This window comes from Macaca nemestrina, chromosome 17 (genome assembly GCF_043159975.1).
Source record: "Macaca nemestrina isolate mMacNem1 chromosome 17, mMacNem.hap1, whole genome shotgun sequence".
NCBI lineage: Eukaryota > Metazoa > Chordata > Mammalia > Primates > Cercopithecidae > Macaca > Macaca nemestrina.
This window is the reverse complement of record NC_092141.1, coordinates 64,615,622-64,631,836: the sequence shown is the minus strand read 5'-3', so window position 1 is coordinate 64,631,836 and position 16,215 is coordinate 64,615,622. Positions and strand designations below refer to the sequence as shown.

Here is a 16,215-nt window from a genome sequence, read left to right as displayed (position 1 = left end):
CACACCATTCTTCTGCCTCAGCCTTGTGAGTAGTTGGGACTACAGGTGCCTGCCATCATGCCCAGCTAATTTTTTGTATTTTTAGTAGAGATGGGGTTTCACCATGTTAACCAGGATGGTCTCGATCTCCTGACCTCGTGATGCGCCCGCCACAGCCTCCCAAAGTGCTGGGATTACAGGCGTGAGCCACCACGCCCAGCCTCTTTGTATATAATCTTGATCAGTGTTTTCAAAATTTGCTAAGTACATCTGTTTTTCTCCTCTCAGAGTTTTTCTTTTTAGCCTTCTAGAGACCTCCTTATTTAAAAGTGTTTTCTCAAATGGAGAATGCCTTGTTTCCCCCTAAAGTTATCGCTATTATTGAATCTCATTTATTTCCACAGTCACCCCATTCTCTGGTTGGCCAAAGTGACTGGTGCAGATCTGGGTAAGCCTGTAAGAAACCATGCAAGAAGTGTGATCAATAAGAAGGCCTACACTTGAACCTTCAACTTCAGATCTATTAGATTGGTGCAAAAGTAATTGCAGCTTTTGCCATTGAAAGTAATGCCAAAAACCACAATTACTTTTTGCACCAACCTAATAGAACAGACTTAGTTGTAAAGGAAAAGGTCAGGACCAAGCAAATTAAGAGGCAAAGACTAAAATGTGATTGAGTGACATAATTTGCCTACAAGTCATGACAATTTGAAACAATTAAAAATGACAATTGGTTCCATAAGCAGAAATGAGCCCCAGCATAGCACACAGGGAGATGTTGAAGACACTGAGGTATGGGCCGGATGAGGCCTGAGAACACATTCAACTGGGATCACTACTGAAGGGTTTTATTATACTGCAAGACTGCAGCCTTCATCTACATAGACTTGTTTGACTTTCTCACCATTTTGGTGGCTTTGTTCACAATACCCCATGATCATTCAATTATGCCCAACTATGACACTATCTCCTTAGGGTATGTTTTGACATTTTCAGAAGACTGAATAGAAGGTAATTCTTCCCATTCCTGAGGCTATTGGTAAGACATAGAGTCCTTTCAGCTGACTCTAAAAAATTAGCCATATCACAAATAACAACTGTTTTCAAAGTAAATACATTGTAAAAGTTCCTAAATAAAATAGACATTCCTTAATATCTGGGAATGTGGTGCCTACAATCCATTCTTTAGCTACAGTGAGTTCTTCAGCTTTTTGGGCTGACAAATAATGTTCCCACAGATATTTCTGGAGTGAGTATTGGCTCCAACACTTACTAGGTACATGACCTTGGGTAAGTCACTTATCTGGTTCCTCATGTGTGAAATGAGAAATAAACAGTATCTACATCCTAAGAATGTTATGAAGATTAGATTAATATGTGTATTTTTAAATATGCTGCTTGGAACATAGTTAGAACTTAATGATACTGGCTATCGTGAAGATTACAGTGAAATTTACCTTGGTCTGGAAATATACAACCATAGAAATCAATGAACATATCTCTAAGACAAAAACCACTGGATGATGGAAACCTACTAAAATGCATTCTTGTACCTCCAAAAAGAGGACTGGAAAATTCTTCTTTTACTGAGAAATCCTGACTTTTAAACTATCCCTGTAGTATTATCCTCAACTTGTTTTGCCCAGGAAGCTTAGCAGTGGCAAAGAATGCTAACAACTTGAGGTGTACTTCACTTCAACTGCTAGCAAGTAACCCTCAGAGCATGCAGAGCATGACAGCTGCTTTGGGCTATCAAAACAGGAACTGGCAAAAGCATCATTGAATTATAATGATAATTGGAGACTTTGAAGTTAGGGTCATTAAATTCATATTTGAACCATAAATAGCAAAATATAATGGGTCTACACTAAATAAGGAAAACAAATAGACATTTATGTGTACCTGAGTATCTAAACAATGTCTAGAAAACTTACTAATCTGCAGGTGTTATTTCAGGAAGAATAAGTGAAAACAAGGAAATGACCTCGTGTCCTGGGGGTCATCAGCTCCCAGCCAGGGTATATAAAGGGCCCGGAGCGGGAGGAGGACATTCACATCTGAGAACATCCAGTTCCTCTCAACAGCCCACCCCACACCAGCCTCAGACACCACCATGACTGGCTCCTGCTGCGGCTCCACCTTCTCCTCCCTGAGCTACGGGGAAGGCTGCTGCCAGCCCTGCTGCTACCGCGACCCCTGCTGCTGCCGCCCCGTGACCTACCAGACCACCGTGTGCCGCCCCGTGACCTGCGTGCCCCGCTGCACGCGTCCCATCTGCGAGCCCTGCCGCCGCCCGGTGTGCTGCGACCCCTGCTCCCTGCAGGAAGGCTGCTGCCGCCCCATCACCTGCTGCCCCACGTCGTGCACGGCTGTGGTCTGCAGGCCCTGCTGCTGGGCCACCACCTGCTGCCAGCCTGTGTCTGTGCAGTCCCCCTGCTGCCGGCCCCCCTGCGGCCAGCCGACGCCTTGCAGCACCACCTGCAGGACCTTCTCCTGCTGAGCAGCCCGTAATCACGAAGAACCCTTCAGAAGATGGCCAGGACCATCCCGCTGCCCCTCAGGGCTTCACCGCAGAGCAATACACGTTTCCTTGAGAAGCCCATTTCTCATCTCTTCATACTAGCTCACCTTATGCACTGAAGATACCTTTTCAGACCAACTACAGATGAAAAATACTCTCTCTTCCTAGGACTCCAGTCTAACTCCCATATCATGTTGTCTGCTTTCTAATAAAACTCAATATTCTTAGCATAGAAATCATGGTCTTTGTGATATTTCCTTCCGGTAGATTGCATCTCTCTTTTGTCTAGAGATACTCAAAGCAAGATGCAGAACAATCCTCTTACATAGTTCTCATAACTTAAGTCTGAGTAGTTTTCTTATAATCATCGTAAATGGCATTTGTGGAGCACAGCTGAGTCAGGAAGATGAGTACAACTATGTCTTTATCATGTGTACAGAGTCACTTGTGCCCAGAATTCCAGGCATGCATCGAACACCTGAGAAATGTTCTGCAACAAGAAACACCCTGGGAGGCTGCACCTGGGTTGAAACTTATATTCCCAGCCTAATGGTGTATTTACTGATCCAACACCTGTTGGAACATCATAGAATACCCAGGGTGTTAGAGATGGAAGAAGCCTTAGGCAACCTCTGGCCAATTACCTCTCTTTCAAAAGTTAAAGAAACATGAGTAATGTAAGAGTAAATTAGTTACTTACTAATGTAATTATAATCACAAAAGTTTAGAAAAGACCCTGGAGAATGCATGTTTCCTGCATTTAGACCTTAAGTCAAACACTTCTTCTTAGTATGGTGAGAGACATGTTAATCACAAAATGGTTGTATATTTTACGACTTTATTTTACACTTCAATAGCCACACACACATACACACACCCCCTAGGAATACATCTAACCAAGGAAGTGAAAAATCTCTACAGAGAAAATTACAGAACACGACTTAAAGAAATGATAGGTGACACAAACGAATGGAAAAACATCCCATGCCAATGGATTGGAAGAATCAATGTCATTAAAATGGCTACACTGCCCAAAGCAATCTACAGATTCAATGCTATTTTTATCAAGCTACCAATCTCATTTTTCACAGAACCAGAAAAAAAACGATTCTGAAATTCATATGGAACCGAAAAGAGCCCAAATAGCCAAAGCAATCCTAAATAAAAAGAAATCTGGAGGCATCACATTACCTGACTTCAAACTACGCTATAAGACTACAGTAAACAAAACAGCATGGTACTGGTACCAAAACAGAAGGTTGTAAAATATAAAGTGGCATAGACAAAAGGAACAGAATAGAGAATCCAGAAATAAAGCCACACTCATACAACAATCTAATCTTTGATAACATTAACAAAAATAAGCAATGAGGATAGGACTCTCTATTCGATAAGTGGTGCTGAGATAGCTGGCTAGCTCTATGCAGAGGATTGAAACTAGACCCCAACATTTCACCATATAGAAAAATTAACTCAAGATGGATTAAAGATTTAAATGTAAGACCTCAAACTGTAAAAACCCCAGGAGAAAATCTAGAAAACATCATTCTGAGCATCAATCTTCAGAAAGAATTTATGACTAAGTCCTCAAAAGCAATTGCAACAAACACAAAAATTGACAAGCGGGACCTAATTAAACTAAAGAGCTTCTGCACAGTAAATGAAACTATCAACACAGTAAATAGACAACCTACAGAATGAGAGAAAATATTCACAAGCTGTGCATCCAATAAACGCCTAATATCCAGAATCTATAAGGAACTTAAACAACTGAACAAGCAAAAAACAAATAACCCCATTAAAAAGTGGGCAAAGGACTTGAACAATCACTTCTCAAAACAAGACATACAAGCAGCCAACAAACATGTGAAAAAATGCCCCATATCATTATTCATCAAAGAAATGCAAATCAAAACCACAATGAGATACCATCTTGCACCAGTCAGAATGGCTATTATTAAAAAGCTCAGTAATTGAAGCCCCATACTTTCAGAATAAAGAAAGAAATAGTAAAAAAACAACAGATGCTGACAAGGCTGTCGAGAGGAGAGAATGCTTATATGCTGTTGATGGGAATGTAGATTAGTTCAGCCACTATGGAAAGCAATGTGGAGATTTCTCAAGAACTTAAAATAGAACTATCATTTGCACCAGCAATCCCTTTACTTGGTCTGTAGCCAAAAGAAAATAAATCATTCTACCAAAAAGACACATGCACTTGCATGTTTGTCACAGTACAATTCACAATAGCAAAGACATGGAATTAACCTAGGTTCCCATCAGTGGTGGACTGGATAGAGAAAATGTGGTACACATACACCATGGAGTACAACTCAGCCATAAAAAACAATGAACTCATGTCCTTCACAGTAACATGGATGCAGCTGGGGGCCATTATCCTAATCAAATTAACCCAGGAACAGAAAACCAAATGCCATATGTTCTCACTGACAAATGGGAATTAAACATCGGGTATTCATTGACCTAATGATGGCAACAATCGACATTGGGGACTACTAGAGTGGGGAGAGAGGGAGGGAGACAAGGATTGAAAAACTATTGGCTACTACACTCAGTCCTGGGTGACAGTATCAATCATACCCCAAACCTCAGCATCACACAATATACCCACATAGCAAACTGGTACATCACACAATGTACCCCCGGAATCTAAAGGAAAAGTTGAAATAGTGAAAAAAAAAATTGTTCATAATGTTATTGTTAAATGATAATGTGAAATAAAGCTCTAGAGTTTATTACACAAAATCTGTTGTCCACCGCCACGAGAAATCTGTCTAAATCCATTTGAAGGCCTTTTTTTTTTTTAAGGATGCTTCTCTAAGACCCCATTCTGTATTGCATGGACTGTGGGGTTCTCAGTAGGAGTCTTGTTGTTATACACAGTCCTGACAGACGTGCCGCCTGTCAGTTCAACAATAGCCTGACTCCCTTAACAGAGGTAAGTACTCAATGAGAAGGTGCTCTATTTCTTCCTTCCAGGTGCTTTTATTTTACTTCATGCTATTAATGGAACTCACCACTGAATAATGTTATTTCATGCATATTCTTTGGTGACTGAGCAGAGAACCGATCATTTGCCATAAAAAATATGTTGATCTTTGTTCTAAACTTAAAGTTTAGAATTTAAAAAGTACCAATGTAACATGACCTTTTACTATATACTTATACATATATATGTGTGTATATGTATATGTATATATACACATACAGGTATATATGTACATATATACATATATGTATATATGTACTATATATATTTACTCTATATATAGTAAAAGGTCATGTTACTATATATGTGTATATATGTATAAATATATATATTTACTGTATATTTAAAAATATATTTACTAGATATACTATATATTTAAATATATATTTATATGTTATATATAAATATATAGTATATATAGTAAATATATCTTTATATGTTATATAAAAATATATATGTGTATATTATATATAAAATATATCTATTTTAGATACTAAGTACCAGACACTGTTTTTTCTTAGCACTTGACAAATATTAGCTCATGTAATCCTTACAACAATTCTGATATGAACTATTATTATGGCCCAAGGACACACAGCCAGTAAGCAGCAGAGCTTTAAATGAGCATTGTCCAGTTTCAGAATAAGTGGGGTCAGAAAATAGGATGTGACTTGCCACCAGTTTCAAACCGCAGAGCTGTCTGTGCTCTCACAACTCTGGGGCATGAATAACTGAAGCGTGACCCATAACTTCTCTGCCTGCAAATTAAGTTTGGCTATGGGGTGTGGATAAGTGTCTTAGAGTGAATAAACATTAGAAAGGTTTACTGAATGATACACAGACTATTTTTTTGGATCTTTACAAAGGGGAGAGACAGATGTCTTTGGAATTAACTTGGGTTCAAAGTTTGTGCAGTAGAGAAATGAGTCTTGTTAATGTGATGATTTAAGTCTTCCAAAGAGGCTCCCATTGCATAAAATGTGATTACCATGAAGACTCCACAGCAGCATGAAAATAAATTATGAGATAATATGTCTCAAAAAGAGCAGAATATACAACTTTTTACCTAGTTACCTCTGGTTACCACTTTGAAAAACAAAAATCCCATGTCCATGAACAAAGAAAGGAATCTAAAACAAGAGAGTCAAAGGTCTCTAGTGATGAGATTGTGCCTGATAGCTCCTTCTTCTGTTTCGCTAATTGTGACTATGGGTTCAGTCAATTTACGTTCCCTTTAAAGTTTTGAAATTACGCTTGAGATTCCATTTGGGGAGCTTAAGATGTCGGGGTCCAAGGCACATTCTTTCAAATAAAGAAAATGATCCTGAAGTGATTCAAAACCCTGTCTGGTGACTAACAGGGGGAGTAAAGCTGGAAGGTAATGGGATTGTTTCCCTTTGCAGTTCCTAAACTGCCTCTGGCAACATTTCCTGAAGGAGCCTGTCCATCACGCTTTTAGCAGTGCCACAGCAGAACACTGGGCAGCCTCCCAACGTGTCTCCGTTGAACAGTGTACTGGATATGTGTGCAATGTCGGTTGAAAACCCCTTTCTTGTCACTTGCTAGTCATAGCACTTATGTCAAGGTATACATGTATATATCCTTTTGAGATGGAGTCTCACTTTGTAGCTCAAGCTGGAGTTCTGTGGCATGATCTTGGCTCACTGCAACCTCCGCCTCTGGGGCTCAAGTGATTCTCGTTCCCCAGCCTCCTGCATAGCTAGGACTACAGGCACCCACCACCACACCTGGCTAATTTTTTGTATTTTATTAGAGTTGAGGTTTCACCATATTGCCCAGGGCGGTCTTGAACTCCTGAGCTCAGGTGATCTGCCTGCCTCAGCCTCCCCAAGTGTTGGGATTACAGGCATGAGCCACTGCGCCCGGCTGTCAAGGTATATTAAGAAAAATTTCCCATTACAGAATTCTTCATTACATGCACAAGAAAGGCAAAGCTAAAAAATGACATGTTTCAGAGATAAAAAGCAGCACCTTATGACCAGAAGGACCAGAGTTGCACAGAACCATGTACCAGAGAAAAGAAAACATGCAAGGCAGTCTTGGAAGTATTATTCCAATACTTAGTGGCTTGCAAAAATTTTCATCTGTCCTGTAAAACTAGATGAGCTACTATCCTATTCAAGGCCTATGTATCCCACTACTTCAAGTGATAAACATATTCCCAAGCAGACTACATGGGAGGTCTTGTCTAACACTCGTGTGATTCACTTTTCACATGTAGGTGCTTCCAAGGACTTGAGTCCCCTGCTGGGGTCGGGATAGGCTCTACTCAGTGTTCTATGTACTCCTCTATGTTTATAATTTCTTTTAAAAACTGAAAAATTTTTAGACCATTTTGTCCAGATTTGATCCAGTGCTATCTACTCAAAATAAGCATCGAGAGCTACTATCACCTCAAATGACGATGAGTTCTTAGATTTTCACACCGTGTAGGTACATCCATACTTAGAGATGCAACAAGAGCTCTTTAATGAGATAATGAGTGTGTCACAAGCAACCATTAGCCAAAACAGAATTCTACTTAATTGGCCAAAAGGTAAACGAAAAGGGTCACCTGCCCCCGGCCAGGGTATATAAAGGGCCCGGAGCGGGAGGAGGACATTCACACCTGAGAACACCCAGCTCCTCTCAACAGCCCACCCCACACCAGCCTCAGACACCATCATGACTGGCTCCTGCTGCGGCTCCACCTTCTCCTCCCTGAGCTACGGGGGAGGCTGCTGCCAGCCCTGCTGCTACCGCGACCCCTGCTGCTGCCGCCCCGTGACCTACCAGACCACCGTGTGCCGCCCCGTGACCTGCGTGCCCCGCTGCACGCGTCCCATCTGCGAGCCCTGCCGCCGCCCGGTGTGCTGCGACCCCTGCTGCCTGCAGGAAGGCTGCTGCCGCCCCATCACCTGCTGCCCCACGTCGTGCACGGCTGTGGTCTGCAGGCCCTGCTGCTGGGCCACCACCTGCTGCCAGCCTGTGTCTGTGCAGTCCCCCTGCTGCCGGCCCCCCTGCGGCCAGCCGACGCCTTGCAGCACCACCTGCAGGACCTTCTCCTGCTGAGCAGGGCACTGACTGCCCGGAACATGCAACTCACCTTCTGAAAAAGTCACACTCCCGTTTCTCTACTTTAACAAACCTCCTGCCCTGAGCCCGCAAGACCCCACATCAACCAAGCTGGGAACCGAGAACCGGGCTCATCATTAAGACCTGGGCCCTTCTGAAGTCTTTGTAAAGGAAGCAATTTCCTTCTACCTATCTAAGATTTTGTGGCATGTTTATTTTCTAATAAATATCTGTTCTTTGGTCTTGCAAAAACTTTGGTTTTATTTACTCATTCTAATGTTTTGTATTAAATTAACTTTTAATTTTAAAAACTGACACATAATTGTACATGTTTATGGGGTGCAGTGTGATGTTTCCATACATGTATACATTTTGTAATAATCAAGTCAGGGTGTTTAGCATATTCATCACCTCATACATTTATCATTTCTTCATGGTAAGAGCATTTAAAATCTTCTCTGTTAGCTATTTTGAAATATACGATACAATATTATTAACCATAGTCATCCTACTGTACATTAGAATACCAACACTTACCCCTCCTATCTATCTGTAACTTTGTACCTGTTGACCAATCTCTGCTTATCCTCCCCTCCTCTCACTCTCCCCAGCCTCTGGTAGCCAGTATTCTACTCTCTACTTCTATGAGATTAACTTCTTTAGATTTCACATAGGAGTGAGAGAATGTGCTGTTTGTCTTCCTGTGCCTGGTTAATTTCACTTACCATAATGTCCTCCAGGTTCATCCATGTTGTTGCACATGACAGTATTTCATTGTTTTTATGACTGATAGTTTTCATTGTGTGTGTGTGAGAGTGTCATATTTTCTCTATCCATTCATCCATTGATGGGACACTTAGATTGTTTTCATATGTTGTCTGCTGTGAATAGTGCTGCAACAAACATGGAAGTGCAGATATCTCCTCAACATACTGATTTCATTTCCTTTGGACATATACTCAGTAATGGGATTGCTGGATCATATGGTAGTTCTATTTTTGGGGGACCCTCCATACTGTTTTCCATAATGGCTATGCTACTTTACATTCCCTCCAACCTTGTATGAGCTCCCCTTTTACCACATCCACACCAGGATTTGTTACTTTTTTGTATTTTTGATAATAGCCATTCTAATTGGGGTGATATGGTATCTCATTGTGGTTTTGATCTGCATTTCATGATGATCAGTGATGCTGAGCACTTCTTCATATATGTGTTGGCCATTTGTGTGTTTTCTTTTGTGAAATATCTATTTAGGTCTTTTACCTATTTTTAATTGGATTTATTATCGTTATTCACTGTTGAGTTGTTCAAGTTCCTTATATATTCTGGATATTAACCCCTGGTCAGATGCATAGTTTGAAAATATTTTCTCCCATTCTCTAGATTGTCTCTTCACTCTGTTGATTTGATTATTTCCTTTGCTGTGCAGAAGGTTTTTACTTTTATATAATCCCATTTGTCTACTTTCACTTTTGTTGCCTGTGCCTTTGAGGTCTTATCCCCCCAAGAAAAAAACCATTGCCCAGACCAGTGCCATAAAATGCTTCCTGTATGTTTTCTTCTAGTAGTTTTATTATTTGCGGTCTTATATTTAAGTATTTAATCCATTTTGGGTTGTTTTTAAATACGTTGACAAATAGGGTCTAAATGCACTGTTTGCCTACCATATGCAAGTCACAGGCTACATGGTATAAAATAGAAATTAAAATTGAATTAAAAATGTTCCCTTCTTCAAAAAGCTTCTAGGGACATGAGTCATATTCACCTATAATTCATCTAAAAAGTAGAATATGAAAAAATGAAAGTACAACACTGTGTGGTATCAACACAGAAGTCACTATTGGTTGAGGAAAAAAAGAAAGATTGAAAAGAGAAGCTAACATTTTATATGGGTTCAGATTGTGCTACCCAGATCAGAGGGATGGCATTCGTAGCAATAGAAATAGTATGAGCAAAGGTATGGAGGGAGGGGAACCATAGCATTGTTCAGAGTACAGTTTGGCTGGGGGCACTGGATATATAGAGAGTGATAGTGAAAGAAAGATTTGGAAAATTTGTATGCTTTGAATACTAGACAAGGGAGTACACCCTTAATGCAATAAGCAGTAAGGAGCTGTTGAAAGTTTTGGGGCAGGAAAATGGCATAACAAGAGCTGGGCATTGGGACAATTCTCATGATAGCACCTTATAAAGACAGAGGTCAAAGGCCAGAGAAATAAGTTGCACAGAACTATACAGAAACTAATCAGGAAGATATTGCCCTGGTCCAACCGATGTACAATAAGAGCTCAACTAAGATAATACCCATGGAATAAAGAAGACACAATGAGTATGGCAGATGTAGAAACCCAGAAAGTATATTAACTTAGTTGAATGTGGGAAACAAAAATGACTAGGAAGCAAATGTGATTTATTCCAATTATAAGTCTCTGGTCCACACCAGGGCCTATTGTGGGGAGGGGGGAGGGAGGAGGGATAGCATTAGGAGATATACCTTATGTAAATGATGAGTTAATGGGTGCAGCACACCAACATGGCACATGTATACATATGTAACAAACCTCATGTATACATATGTAACAAACCTGCATGTTGTGCACATGTACCCTAGAACTTAAAGTATAATAATAATTTTTTTTAAAAGTCTCTGGTCCAGATACTTAAAAGAACTTTAACATATTTATACTTATTTATTGTGTATTTAAAATTGCTAGTCCATAGTGTCATCTGTCTACCATCTAATATTTATATTCTTGAGCTATTACAAAATACCTTTTTTGAGAAAAAAAGACAAATACAAAGAGCTTTACTAACATTAATTGATTCTGAAAAGTAGCATGGTATAAAATAAAAAGAACTGGTCTAGGAATGAGTGATAGGAGTTTTATACCCAGCTCTTCTAGTTGTGTACTCTGGGAATGGAACAAGTCGCTTAACCTCTCCAAGACTCAAGAGTATTCTAATACCAACTAATGTTAAGTGAAAATGAAAAGTGCTCCATACCACACCACCAATGTTCCCATTTAGAACTTTGAGACTAAATAGTTCTTTACTCAACTCTTTTCCTTGATTAATCCCTCCTGTTACTACTACACTGATTTTTATACTAGAGCAAGATATGAAACAAACAGATGGGGTCCTGCTTTCTGTATAAGCCTTTAGTGCTCTGGGCATAGTAGAAGTTAATAAATATGTGCTATTTATAATAAGAATGATGTCAGTTTCTACACCTATAAAATTAAGTGGTGGAACAAGATAATTTACACATTTTTGATCTCCAACGTTCAGCGATTACATATAACCATTTTCAACGTCATACCTACAGTCATAGTTACCATATGACATGAACATCTTTACTGATGCTGGCATGAATCACATTGTAATATAACCCTATTCCTGTATAAACACCACCACCTCATAAAATGCTAACTATGTGTTTCTATTCATGATGGGAAGGGAGAAATAAACCTACCCCAAGTAGAAATAATATGTTTTTGTCCAGACTTTTTTCATGTATGTTATGTAACCCTAAACTCCCAGTAGAAAATCACATTCTTTCTTCTAGCAATGGCCAGGAATTGTTTTAACTTTTATTTTGTCGAAATTTATCTTAATCTCTTTGCATTTATTATACTACACCTCTTGAACTATATTTGGTCACCCATTTTCTAACCTGCCTTATAAAGCAGAAAAAAGTATTTTCTAACTCTTGCTTTTTCTTTGATTGATTTCCCTTCCTAAATTCAGTTGTCATGCTCTTTGGTCTAATATCTTTTCACAGGACACACAGTTTAGTAATGTGAAATGACATAAATTAAAAATAAATTCTGCCTTTGAGAAATTATATGCCAGATAATCCATATACCGGTGATTTTTGTCTTTCATAGAGAAGTGTAGATTTCATTAAAATATTTTGCAATCTTTTTCCAATTACTGAATATGAATTTTAGCCTCTCTTTTAAGAGACATTGGAATTGAACAGGTTTTGTTTTATATATCCTCCTGAGTGATCAATGTTTCCTCAGATATGAATGTGAAGTTCAGGAGATATCACAGAAATTGGAAAGATTTCATTTCAGTGAAAAATATATGAATTTCTATGAATGTAGAGTTTATCAGAATTTCTATCTGGCTAATAAGATTATATAGAGAGAGTATAATCTTACTAGTCTAAAAAATATAAAGCAGTCTTACATAGGACAGTCATGATTCATAATTCTTTTCTGGAGACTTGAGGTTTGGTGAATACAATCCCCAAAATCACATCATCTTATGGGTGAGAGTCACCTTGTCAGATGATATGCCCACAAGTGCAAAACTGAAGCTGAAGCTCAAGTAGAAATTACACCATTGTTTGAAAACAAAATGTTAACATTTTTACCAAGGACAAACACATTTGGTGAGTATTAGCTGAGCAATAAGGAAAAATCAATTTCAAGATATATTTAAAACAATTCAGCATTTGAACCATCAGAGGGCCCTAGAAAGGCTGGTTTAAAGAGTAACAAGATAAAAATGTTGCTCGCCACAGATAGAGGAATTGGTCAAGACTTATAAAAAGCCCGAGGTGGAATAGGCAGCCACAACTCAGAAACTCCTCCAAGCAACCCAAACCTCAGACCAACTCCTGACATCATGGCCTGCTGTCAGACCAGCTTCTGTGGATTTCCCAGCTGCTCCACCAGTGGGACCTGTGGCTCCAGCTGCTGCCAGCCAAGCTGCTGTGAGACCAGCTGCTGCCAGCCACGCTGCTGTGAGACCAGCTGCTGCCAGCCAAGCTGCTGCCAGACCAGCTTCTGTGGGTTTCCCAGCTTCTCAACCAGTGGGACTTGTGGCTCCAGCTGCTGCCAGCCAAGCTGCTGTGAAACTAGCTGCTGCCAGCCAAGCTGCTGTGAGACCAGCTGCTGCCAGCCAAGCTGCTGCCAGACCAGCTCCTGCGGAACCAGCTATGGCATTGGTGGTGGCATCGGCTATGGCCAGGAAGGCAGCAGTGGAGCTGTGAGCACCCGTATCAGGTGGTGCCGCCCAGACTGCCGCGTGGAGGGCACCTACCTGCCCCCCTGCTGTGTGGTGAGCTGCACACCCCCATCCTGCTGCCAGCTGCACCACGCCGAGGCCTCCTGCTGCCGCCCGTCCTACTGTGGACAGTCCTGCTGCCGCCCAGTCTGCTGCTGCTACTCCTGTGAGCCCACTTGTTGAAAACCTCCTTCTGCTGGGAATCCTGATAAGATGGCACTTTAAAACTAGCCAAATTAGAATCCTAACAATCTTCTGAACTCCAGTACCTATAACTGGGCTTGCAACCTCTCATCACATAGCCACATAAATTCTCTAGGATGTAAATTCATTTACAATGGAAGACCAAAATTTTTTCCTAGACCTGGATGTCAGCCAAAGTCCTACAATGTGAAAAGAGTTAGATAATATTTTACTATAAATATCATCTGAAATATTTCAACAATTATTGGGACTTAAATTTAATAAAGGTTTTCAATGATGAAGTCATTAGAACTTTCTTTGCTTTGGAATTTGTTACAGATATTGGGGTGCTGGGATTTTTCAAAATATCAACATGACATGGCACTATGGTTTTTCTGTATTTCTGCTTTTAATGATGATCTTCAAAAGTAATTTTCTTTTGTTTTACCATTAAATGGTCCAATATTTTGCAGCTAAGACATATGATTAAAGGAACATGACAGCATTTAGGAACTGTTTCCTAAGGTTCTCACATGTGCTAAGTGGTGGGCTAGGTATTCCAATAGACTGATTTTATAAAAAGGAATTTCATGTTATTCAGCTTCTTGAGGTTCTGTCAAATCTATTCATTTGTCCATTCATTCATTCATATATGAGGTTGTGTACAATTATTTCTATCATCTATGATACACAAAAACAATAAAAATTGGGAAAGAATACAAACACAAGATTATAGAGTAATAGCACGTAACAAACATACACATTTTATTCAAGGTCCTAGGCTCATAACTCCCATAGCCCTTTTTATGATGTTAGGGCACTTTAGACTTCAGAAGCAGACCTCAGAAAACAGAATCTCTCTCTCTCTTTCTCTCTCTCTCTCTCTCTCTTTCTCTCTCTCTCTCTCTCTCTCTCTCTCTCTCTCTCGCGCGCTGCGCGCGCGCGCTTTTGCTCTCTCTCTCTCTGCCCTTCTCCTGCCCTCTTTTCACCTGCTCCTTTTACTCCTCAAGGCAAGAATCTTCCCCCACTGTTCTTGGCACTGGCCGTCAAGATATTCTCCTACCTTCCTTGTCTGCTTGTAGGTCATAAGATCCCCATTTCAGAAGAGGTTCTGCCCCGTGCCCTGGAGGAAGGAAGGCTGCACAGAGTGACCAAGAAGGATCTGAACAGACAGGCCTTACCGGGTTTCACCACTCACTCTACTAACATGACATCATACTCTTTTTGTCCAATCACGTTTCTAATGGTTGTCCATCATGCCCATCCACTGAAGTCTCCATAAAATGTCCAAAAAAAAAAAAAAAAAAAACCCCACGGAATTTGAGGAGCTTCCGGAGAGCTGAATGTGTGGAGGTTCCTGGAATGTGCTGTTCCCAGAGAGGTTATGAAAGCTCCTCATACCCCTTCCCCCACACCTTACCCTATGCCTCTCTTCTTCTGTACCTTTTGTAATGGTCTTTATCATAAACCAATAAACTAAATGTTTCCCTGAGTCCTGGGAGCCGCTCTAGCACACTCATCAAACTTAAGGAGGGGGTCCTGGAATTCCCAACTTATGGCTGGTCGGTCGGAAGCACAGGCAAAACAACCTGGAGCTTGTGTGCTTGGCACTGGAAGTAGGGGGCAGTCTTACGGGACTGAGCCCTCACCCTGTAAAACCTGACGCTATCGCCAGGTAAACAGCATTAGAATGGAATTGGAGAATACATTAGGCCACAGGCCAAATTTTTCCCCATCAATAAGCAAGGAAATAAATGATGCAGCAGATACCAGCTGCGTGTTCTCCACTCCAATTCCATTCTAACGCTATTTACCTGGTGATAGGGCGTGGTGGCGGGTGCCTGTAGTCCCAGCTACTCAGGAGGCTGAGGCAGGAGAATGGCGTGAACCCGGGGGGTGGAGCTTGCAGTGAGCCGAGATCGCGCCACTGCACTCCAGACTGGGCAACAGAGCGAAACTCCATCTCAAAAAAAAAAAAAAAAAAAAAAAAAAAAAAAAAAAAAGGAAAGAAAGAAAAGAAAAGAAAAAGAAATCTTCTATGTTGATTGTTGTTGAGTGAGAAAACAGAAAGAACATTTGAGTGTGTTTTTTTTTTCCTTCTAGAAAAGGAAGAACAAAAAGCAAATACAGACTCCTGAGTTCTAGTCCCAGCTTTGTAACTAGCTATCCATGAATCCTTGAGCAAATCCCTTCGCTTGCCTGGGTACCTATTTCTAATTTGGAAAATGAAAGAACTGAGTCATTACCAACAACATCCCTTCCAGGCATAAGAGAGTAGATAATTTCCTAAACAGGCGACACATTGACCAGTAATCGCTTCAGATGCCCAAAGAGGAAAAAATATACAGTGGTTAAATAATATCTTATGCATTATCACCATCTTGCAGGTTTATAAAGCCACATTGGAATATTAAACAGACTGAGATAC

The 16,215-nt window shown here is 40.4% G+C and overlaps 3 protein-coding genes across 3 annotated transcripts; all 3 read left to right on the top strand.

Moving 5' to 3' along the window:
* Positions 1-2,092: 2,092 nt before the first annotated feature.
* On the top strand, positions 2,093-2,479 carry LOC105472184 (keratin-associated protein 2-1-like). The gene has a single exon (XM_011725206.2). The coding sequence runs from the start codon at positions 2,093-2,095 to the stop codon at positions 2,477-2,479; it is 387 nt and encodes a 128-aa protein (XP_011723508.2).
* A 5,716-nt stretch (positions 2,480-8,195) lies between these two features.
* LOC105472185 (keratin-associated protein 2-1-like) lies at positions 8,196-8,582 on the top strand. The gene has a single exon (XM_011725207.2). The coding sequence runs from the start codon at positions 8,196-8,198 to the stop codon at positions 8,580-8,582; it is 387 nt and encodes a 128-aa protein (XP_011723509.2).
* Positions 8,583-13,223: 4,641 nt separating this feature from the next.
* Positions 13,224-13,787, top strand: LOC139359369 (keratin-associated protein 1-1-like). The gene has a single exon (XM_071081970.1). It carries the CDS (start codon positions 13,224-13,226, stop codon positions 13,785-13,787), a length of 564 nt encoding a protein of 187 aa, XP_070938071.1.
* The last annotated feature ends 2,428 nt before the right edge of the window (positions 13,788-16,215 follow it).